This window comes from Trichechus manatus, unplaced genomic scaffold, assembly GCF_000243295.1.
Source record: "Trichechus manatus latirostris isolate Lorelei unplaced genomic scaffold, TriManLat1.0 scaffold00067, whole genome shotgun sequence".
Lineage (NCBI taxonomy): Eukaryota > Metazoa > Chordata > Mammalia > Sirenia > Trichechidae > Trichechus > Trichechus manatus.
The window spans coordinates 11,040,660-11,050,556 of record NW_004444003.1 but is presented as its reverse complement, the minus strand read 5'-3'; the positions used below and the strand labels follow the sequence as shown (position 1 = coordinate 11,050,556).

General features: G+C 38.3%; 1 protein-coding gene across 1 annotated transcript in view; it reads right to left on the bottom strand.

Annotated features, from left to right (window-relative positions):
* Nucleotides 1-9,897, bottom strand: part of ITIH5 (inter-alpha-trypsin inhibitor heavy chain 5) — a 115,960-nt gene that overhangs the window by 61,843 nt on the left and 44,220 nt on the right. Inside the window, exon 5 of the mRNA XM_004379733.2 lies at nucleotides 1,223-1,473. Coding sequence (XP_004379790.2) covers nucleotides 1,223-1,473 — 251 coding nt within the window. The remainder of the gene's footprint in view (nucleotides 1-1,222; nucleotides 1,474-9,897) is intronic.

Here is a 9,897-nt window from a genome sequence, read left to right as displayed (position 1 = left end):
TTTTTTTTTTTTTTTTTTGTGAGTTAGAATTTTGTTCTATGTTTTTTTCCAGCTCTATCCAGGACCCTGTATTGTGATTCCTATCAGAGCCGTCAGTGTTGGTAGCCGGGTACCATCTAGTTATGCTGCACTCAGTCTGGTAGAGGCTGTGGTACTTGTGGTCCATTAGTCCTTTGGACTAATCTTTCCCTTGTCTCTTCAGTTTTCTTCATTTTCCCTTGCTTGCGAAGGGGTGAGATCAGTGCAGTTTCTTAGATGGTCACTCATAAGCTTTTAAGGCCCCAGACACTACTCACCAAAGTAGGATGTAGAACATTTTCTTTATAAACTGTTATGCCGATGGAATGTGACTTTTAAAATTAGAGAGAAACCTAAACTCATTGGCCTTGCTAACAAACCAAAATGGCTACATCTCAAGTCAAATTTATAGTATACGTTTTTCATTATTTAATTTTAGAAAGACTAAAATACATTGCTGGAGCCCTGGTGGCACAGTGGTTAAGAGCTTGGCTGCTAACCAGAAGGTTGGTAGTCTGAATCTACCAGCCACTCCCTGGAAACCCTATGGGGCAATTCTCTGTCCTATAGGGTCGCTGTAAGTCAGAATCAACTCAATGGCAACAGCTTTGTGGTTTTTTTTTTTTTTTTGGTTTGATAATATATTGCTGAATGTTTAAGAAAGATTTTCAAAAAATGATCTCATAATTCCATAGCCCTAGTATAAAAGTATTATATAATTTTCTAGTCTCTTGTCAACTTCATATTTAAAATAATTAACATATTAACATTATTGTATATGTATAACTAATTTTTCTATGTCTTTTTTCTATCACATACTGAGTTGTTATTATAATCATATTTTACTAATTACTTCCTTATATTGAATATTTAGGTTGATGAAGTATTTTTGCTACTACAAATATTGTCAAATAGGTTCAACCATGTAATATTCCCAATATTTTAGATGTTTTATCTAGGACAGATTTCCAGAAGTGGGACTACTGAGTCAAATGATTTTAACATTTTAAAATCTTCTGATAGAACTTGGCTCTTTAGGAAGAAAAAGGGGGGGCAGAGTCTGTTTTGTTGCTATCTTTCAAACCCCTACAAAATTCAAACCTTTTGTTGAGAGGTGACATCTCTTTTACAGATTTCTCTAAATCCAATAAGCAGCTCTGAGTTATCACAGAAGAGCTGAGCATATTCACCAAGGACTACTTACCTTCCCCCCTCCCAGTGCCCTTCTGCCTGCTGTTGCGTAGCGGAAGCACTTCCAGTGATGCGATGCCCGACTTCTCCAGAATATTCACTTCCACAGTGAGCCTCCCCACCAGCTGCTGGGGTCGCACACTGATAATGTGCTCATATTTCCCAAGACGTCTCTGCAAGAGCTCTTCATAACTTAAGAGGAAGACAGCTTTGTCCTTGCTAGGAATCACTAAAGAAGCTCTGAATGTTTCAGTTCCTTTCTCCCTGTAAGAAAGAAAAAAGGGACCACTGAGTATTGTTCATTGTCACACCAGCCACACTATCTAAGCCAGCCTACCAGTGAGAACAGTAGGCATGGCAGAGTGAGTCCTCAGAAAGAAAACAATAAAAGTTAGTATTGGGAAGTGTCTTAGTTATCTAGTGCTGCTGTAACACAAATATCACAAGTGGATGGTTTAACAAAGAGAAATTTATTCTCTTACAGTCTAGGAGGCTAGAAGTCCAAATTCAGGTTGCCAGCTTCAGGGGTAGGCTTTCTCTCTCTGTCAGCCCTGGGGGAAGTCCTTGTCATCAATCTTCCCCTGGTCTAGGAGATTCTCAGCGTAGGACCCTGGGCCCAAAGGATGCACTCCCCTCCTAGTTCTTCATTGTTGGTGGCAGGAGGTCCCTCTGTCTCTCTGCTTGCTTCTATCTTTTATATCTCAAAAGAGACTGACTCAAGATACAACCTAATCATGTTGATTGAGTCCTGCCTCATTAACATAACTGCCTCTAATCCTGCCTCATTAATATCATAGAGGTAGGATTTATAACACATAGCAAAATCACATCAGATGACAAAATGGTGGACAATCACAAAATACTGGGAATCGCAGCCTAGCCAAGTTGACACACATTTTTGGGGGACACAATTCAATCCATAACAGGAAGAGAGGGGAAGGACTACACTAGAGGAAAGTTAAACTCATCACGGTCAAGTTGATTCCAACTCATCGGAATCCATTCTGTTAGAGTAGAACTGTCCTCCATAAGGTTTTCCATGGCTGATTTTTTGGAAATAAACTGCCAGGCCTTTCTTCCGAGGTGTCTCTGGATGGACTCAAACCACTAACCTTTCCATTAGCAGTCAGTCAGGTGCGTTAACATATATGCACCACCCAGGGACTCCAGAGGGAGGTTACAAAGGTTCAAAGAATACTAAATAGCAGGGAATCAAAGATTATTGCAATTTCCTACTTCTCCCTGAGACAGACCCTAGAGGGTAATGGGGGAAAGGGATATTTACATAAACGAACTGCTAGGTCAGAAGGCTTTGAAGTCACGATGTGAATTACATTCTCCTCTTTACAGAAATGGCCACATGAATTCTGACATTTTATATATCTTTAAATAGCTAATATATTAGGTTTTATTAGTGGATGCGTTTAAGGAGAAAGGTAAGGAACAAAGGATTACAAAGCTTATAAAAATACAACCATTCCAAATACTTTCAGTACTGGGAGTGAGGGTTCTCTGATTCAAGATACAGACCGATCATCAAAGGGATAACCAAACCAAAACCAAACTTGTTGCCATTGAGTTGATTTTGACTCACAGCAACCCTATAGGACAGAGTAGAACTGCCCCACAGGGTTTCCAAGGCACAGCTGGTGGATTCAAACTGCCAACCTTTTGGTTAGAGCTGAGCTCTTCACCACTGCATCTTCAAAGGGATAGTAAAGGATTAAACAAAAGGGATAAGAGAGGGAGGAGCAACTATCAGTGGATAAAACATTTCAAAAAGTTTCTGGAAGACTGGGAGGATTCAGTAGAGCAAGAACTCTACAGCTGAGAACACACAGGAAGGGACTGCAGCAAAGGAGAGGAACAAACCATCTGGCGGAATCACAGAGAGACTGGAGGCTCTGAGCCAGCAGGAGAGCAAAAGGAATACTTCCAAGTCTGTATATGAATGACTAAGATGGTAGCCTCTCTATACTTCTCTTTCCTGGAGCTGAAAAGAGACACAAGTATTGAGATGGAATAGTTCCACTGAGGGCTAGGCAGAATAAATGACAAAAGACTGACACCCAAACCCATTATCATAAAATTTCAGAACATCAGATAGAGAAAATAGGTCAAAGGAATGGCATTAGACCGTATTAGATATATCATCAACAATACTGGATATTATAAGACATTAGACCAATGAATTCAAAGTCTGAAGGAAAATTATTTTGAAGCTTAAGTTCCATACAGGGCCAAAATATTAATCAAGACTTCAGAAAATTTTCTTCTCATATACCCATTCTGAGGAAGTTACTTAAGAATAAACCCCAGCAAAGTGAGGGTGAAAACCAAGAAAGAAGAAGATATGTAATGCAAGAAATAATGAAACCATACCAGAGGTAAAATGAAAAGAAATCCCAAGGTAACAGTTCCACAGCAAGGCTACAAAGCATTTCATGGATACAAAGCATACAAAGTATTTCAAGGATCTGCAGTAACTCATTTTTCCATGTTTTAACAGCTCTAAAATCAGGATGTGTCTCACAATCAGTGATGTCTTACAGTTGCTGTTGGCCAGGCATCAGGGGTTACATAGATATCACTCATTGCACAAAATTGGTCATAGTTGTTCATTTTATCATTTCAAACAAGTTATGTGTCCTGTTAGATGATAATAATGACAAAATAAGTTTCATCTTGTAAGAAAAAAGAAAGACAATTAGAAACTCCAGGAGAAACACATATTTATATAAGTTACGGTCCAAAATAGAACTAAAGTGTGGCAGGATTCTGAATAATTTATGAATTGTAAGAAAAGATAATCCTGATAAAGCCTGTTTGGGACACACCTGTAATCCAATAAAGTTAGGCTTAATAACTGGCTGCAGCAAGGGAGACCACATACCAGAGGAACCAGGGGGCATCTCACTAAACAAAGGAAAAGATAGGCTTATTATAGGATTAGGCAAAGGGTAAAGTGTGAGTTCCTAGGTGAACAAATGGTTAATGTACTTGGCTGCTAACCAAAAGATGGCAGGTTGAGTTCATCCAGAAGTGACTCGAAAATAAGACCTGGCAACCTACTTCCAAAAACACAATCATTGAAAATCCTATGCAGCATAGTTATACTCTGATATGCATGAGGTTACCATGAGTTGGAATCACCTCAATGAAGCCAGGGTTTTTTTCTAGTTTAAAAGATGAAGGGTAGGCAGTAATTAAGTGAAGTAGTGTTTTGACAGGCTCAAAGCAAAGCAGTATTAGGTGTAAAGGGTTAATACCTGAACTGAGATACTGACTCAAGGTTCTGTTTCCTTAGAAATTAAAAAATTAATATAAAGGTGGAATTTTGTGTCTGAAAACCTTATGAAGCTATGAGCCTTGGTTAAAAATTGAAGTTGCTTTTCTGTATCAAAGTGAACTTATGGCTCACATCTTCCAGGCAAGAGTGGGATGTTCCATTCTCACTAATAGGATTTCACACACCAAAGTTTCTGAAAGTCTATGATTTTAGAGAGTAAGCTTTCTCAGCACTATGCCCTTTTATTAATTAACAAAAACAGGTTTACATGTTCACATCACTTTATCTAGATACTAAGATCATTTTTCTTCAGAGAATAGAGGCTTTCACATTTGACTAGTAGAGAGGGAAATAAATTCTAGTACACTAGGTGGCTCTGCAGATAATGTTACTTATAGTCATAAAAAATAAATGCTATTTATTGGTTTTAAATATTTAGATTCAGGTTATAGACAAAAGAGACAATTATGGTTACAGATCAGAATCTAAATGTTAACAACTCTTATGACACAAAAGTAAATGATTAGGTAACAAAAGATAGGTGCAGAAAATGGAAAAGGAGAGGCTGAATGAAGTGTGGAGAGAAATATGTTATCATTTAACACAGTAGGGACCTCTAAACATTGCTTAAATTGATGAAAGAAGGTAATATAAAAAATTTGGAATGCAGAGGGAATATGGGAGTACTGTAAATATGCTAAATTCTCTTTCTTTATAGCAGAGTGTCAATAAATAATGCTTTAGTTATTTATCAAGAAATAAAGGCCTAATTTATACAAAGCCAACAGCCAACATCAACCTAAATGGAGAGAGTCTGAAAGCATTCCCCTTGAGAATGGGAACCAGACAAGGACACCCTTTATCACTACTCTTATTCAACATTGTGCTGGAGGTCCTAGCCAGAGCAATTAGGCTAGAAAAAGAAATAAAGGGCATCCAAATTAGTAAGGAAGAAGTAAAAGTTTCTGTATTTGTCTGTATTTGCAGATGAAATGATCTTATACTCAGAAAACCCCAAACAATCCACAAGAAAACTACTGGAACTAATAGAAGATTTCAGCAAAGTATCAGGATACAACAAAAATCAGTTGGATTCCTCTACACTAACAAAGAGAACTTCAAAGAGGAAATCTCCAATTTACAATAGGACCCAAGAAGATAAAATACTTAGGAATAAATCTAACCAGAGACATAAAAGACCTATACAAAGAAAACTACAAGACACAACTGCAAGAAACCAAAAGAGACCTGCATAAGTGGAAAAACATACATTGCTCATGAATAGGAAGACTCAACATTGTGAAAATGTCAATTCTACCCAAAGCGATCTACAGATACAATACAATCCCGATCCAAATTCCAATGACATTTTTTAATGAGATGGAGAAACAAGTCACCAACTTCATATGGAAAGGGAAGAGGTCTGGATAAGTAAAGCATTACTGAAGAAGAAGAAAAAACTTGGAGGCCTCACACTGCCTGATTTTAGAACCTATTAGACCACCACAGTGATCAAAACAGCCTAGTACTGGTACAACAACTGATACAAAGACCAATGGAACAGAATTGAGAATCCAGACATAAATTTATGCACCTATGAGCAGCTGATATTTTAAAGTCCATTAACTGGGGAAAAGACAGTCTCTTTAACAAATGGTACTGGCATAACTGGATATCCATCTGCAAAAAACTGAAACAAGACCCATATCTCACACTATGCACAAAAACTAACTCAAAATGGATCAAAGACCTAAATATAAAATCTAAAATGATAAAGATCATTAAAGAAAAAATAGGGACAATGCTAGGAGCCCTAATACATGGCATAAACAGAATGCAAACCATAACTGACAATGCACAAAGAGAAACTAGATAACTGGGAGCTCCTAAAAATCAAACACTTATGCTCATCAAAAGACTTTACCAAAAGAGTAAAAAGACAACCTACAGACTGGGAAGAAAATTTTGGCTATGACATATCTGGTCAGGGCCTAATCTCAAAAATCTATAAGATACTGCAAAACCTCAACAACAAAAAGACAAATAACCCTATTAAAAAATGGGCAAAGGACATGAACAAGCACCAAAGAAGACATTCAGGTGGCTAACAGATACATGAGGAAATGCTCATGATCATTAGCCATTAGAGAAATGCAAATCAAAACTACAATGAGATACCATCTCACCCTAACAAGGCTGGCACTAATCCAAAAAACACTAAATAATAAATTTTGGAGAGGTTGTGGAGAGACTTGAACACTTATATACTGCTGGTGGAAATGTAAAATGGTACAACCACTTTGGAAATTGATTTCGCACTTCCTCAAAAAGCTAGAAATAGAAGTACCATAAAATCCAGCAATCCCAATCCTTGGAATATATCCTAGAGAAATAAGAGCCATCACATGAATAGATACATGAACATCCATGGTCATTGCTGCACTGTTCACAATAGCAAAATGATGGAAACAACCTAGGTGCCCATCAACAGATGATTGGATAAACAAATTATGGTATATACACACAATGGAATACTACACAATGATAAAGAACAATGATGAATATGAGAAACGTCTCACAACATGGAGGAATCTGGAAGGTATTATGCTGAGTGAAATTAGTTGGTCGCAAAAGGACAAATAGTCTATAAGACCACTATTATAAGAACTAAAGAAAAGGTTTAAACACAGAAGAAAACATTCTTTGATGGTTATGAGGGTAGGGAGGGAAGGAGACAGGAATTCACTAGCTAGATAGTAGATAAGAATCATCTTATGTGAAGGGAAGGACAATATATAATATAAGGGAAGTCAGCACAACTGGACTAAACCAAAAGCTAAGAAGTTTCCTGAATACAACCAAACAGTTCGAGGGACAGAGTAGCAGGGGCAGGGGTCTGGGGACCATGGTTTCGGAGGTCAACTGGCATAACAAAGTCTTTTAAGAAAATGTTCTGCATCTCACTTTGGTGAGTGGCATCTGGGGTCTTAAAAGCATGCAAGCGGCCATCTAAGATGCATCAATTTGTCCCAACCCACCTGGAGCAAAGAAGAATGAAGAATACCAAAGACACAAGGAAAATATTAGCCCAAGAGACAAAAGGGCCACATAAACCAGAAACTCCATCAGCCTGAGACCAAAAGAACTAGATGGTGCCCGGCTACCACCAATGACCACCCTGACAGGGAACAAAAGAGAGAGTACCTGATGGAGCAGGAGAAAACTGGGGTGCAGAACTCAAATTCATGTAAAAAGACCAGACTTAATGGTATGACTGAGACTAGAGTAACCCCAGAAGACATGGCCCCCTGGACTCTTTGTTAACCCAAAACTGAAACCTTCCCCGAAGCCAACTCTTCAGACAAAGATTATACTGGACCATAAAGCATAAAATAATACTCATGAAGAATGTGCTTCTTAGTTCAAGTAGACCCATGAGACTACATGGGCAGCTCCTGTCTGGAGGCAAGATGAGAAGGCAGAAAGGGACAGGAGCTGGTTGAATGGACACGGGAAATCCGGAGTAGAAAGGAGGAGTGTGCTGTCACATTATAGGGATAGTGACTAGAGTCACATAACAATGTGTGTATAAATTTTTGTATGAGGAACTAACGCGTTGTAAAATTCACTTAAAGCACAATAAAAATGAAAAGAAATAAAGACCTAGGAGCAATAAGACAAGAAAAAGATATAAAATGTATCCACACTGTAAAAGAAAAAGTAAAATTATCTCTATTAGCAGATGACATGATCCTATATATAGAAAATCCCAAAAAGTCCACAAGAAAACTTCTAGAACTAATAGCAGAATTTAGCAAAGTTGCAGTTACAAGGTCAGCAAACAAAAATCACTTGAGTTTCTATACACCAGCAATGAGAAATCCGAAAGGGAAATTAGGGAAGCAATTCCATTTACAACAGCATCTAAGAGAATAAAATACTCAGGAATAAAGCTAACCAGGGACGTAAAGGACTTATACAATGAAAACTGTAAAACACTGCTGAAAGAGATTAAAGAAGACAAATAAATGGAAAGATGTTCTATGTTTATGGATTGAAAGACTTAATATTGTTAAAATGTCAATACTACCCAAAGTGATCTATAGAGTCAACACAATCTCAATTAAAATTCCAACAGCCTTCTTTACAGAAATACAAAAACCAATCTTCAACTTCATACAGAAAGGCAAGAAGCCCTGAATAGCTAAAGCAATGTTGAAAGAGAAGAACAAAGTAGGAGGACATAACAACAGTGTCAGGTCTAACTTTCAACAATGGATTATTAATATAAAACAAAAGCACAAACACCAAAAAACAAAATAAGTAAATTGGACCTCATCAAAACTGAAAACTTTTGTTCATCAAAAGGCTTTACAAAAAAAGTGAAAAGAAAAGCTATCAACTAGGAGAATATCTTCATAAACCAGATATCCATCAAGAATCTAATAAGCAAAATATATATAAAACTTTGACAACTTAATAAAAAAAAGATAAATAACCCAATCATAAAATGGGCAAAGTACTTGAACAGATACTTCCCCAAAGAGGACATACAAATGGCCACCAAACATGTGAAAAGATGCTCTCCCACTAGGATGACTAAGATAAAAAAAAAGGAAAATAACAAATGTAGGACTTCCGAGTAACATGGCACTATAGACAAAAGCACCATGCTGTCCCTCCACAGCAAAGATCCGAAAAACTAAGTCAAACAGAGACAAACGTCAGTCCTGAAACCCTAAGCATCAACTGAAGAGATAAAGAACTCAGCCAATCACTAAATGGAATAAGAAACTGACAGAGAACTGAGAGCAAGGAGAGATACATGTAGAGGTCCCCTATCAGCTAACGCAGCAAGGATCCGCCATCTTGGACTCCTCTCAGAGATCGGCGACAGGGAGTACAGGAAAGGAGCTTCACGGAGCTACCAGCAGGAGACAGAACAACTGGGAATCAGCGATATATGCTTTCTCACCCCTCACCCTTCTTCACCCCCACTTGGCCTCCTCCGCTTCCTGCGGCCACAGTGTCTCGGCCAGTAAGCACAAGCTTCACCCCTGTGCCGCTTGGATTCCACCTACCCGCACTGGCTGGCTCCCTGGGTGCCATTTGCTGGTTGCTGGTGTTGCTTTTTCCTCTTCTTTTGGTTTCTTCCATATATCTCACCACCTCCCCCTCCTTTCTCTCTGTGATGGTTAAGATTGTGTGTCAACTTGGCTGGGCCATGATTCTCAGTGTTTTAATGTGATCACTCCCATGATTGAATATACTGTGAGTCCCATGATTGAATATACTGAGTAGCCAATCAGATGAAAGGGAGTCTCCTTGGGGGTGTGGCCCACACGTGTATATAAGCAGACATTCCGGATTTTTGCTCTCTCTGGATCCTGCAGCTGCTT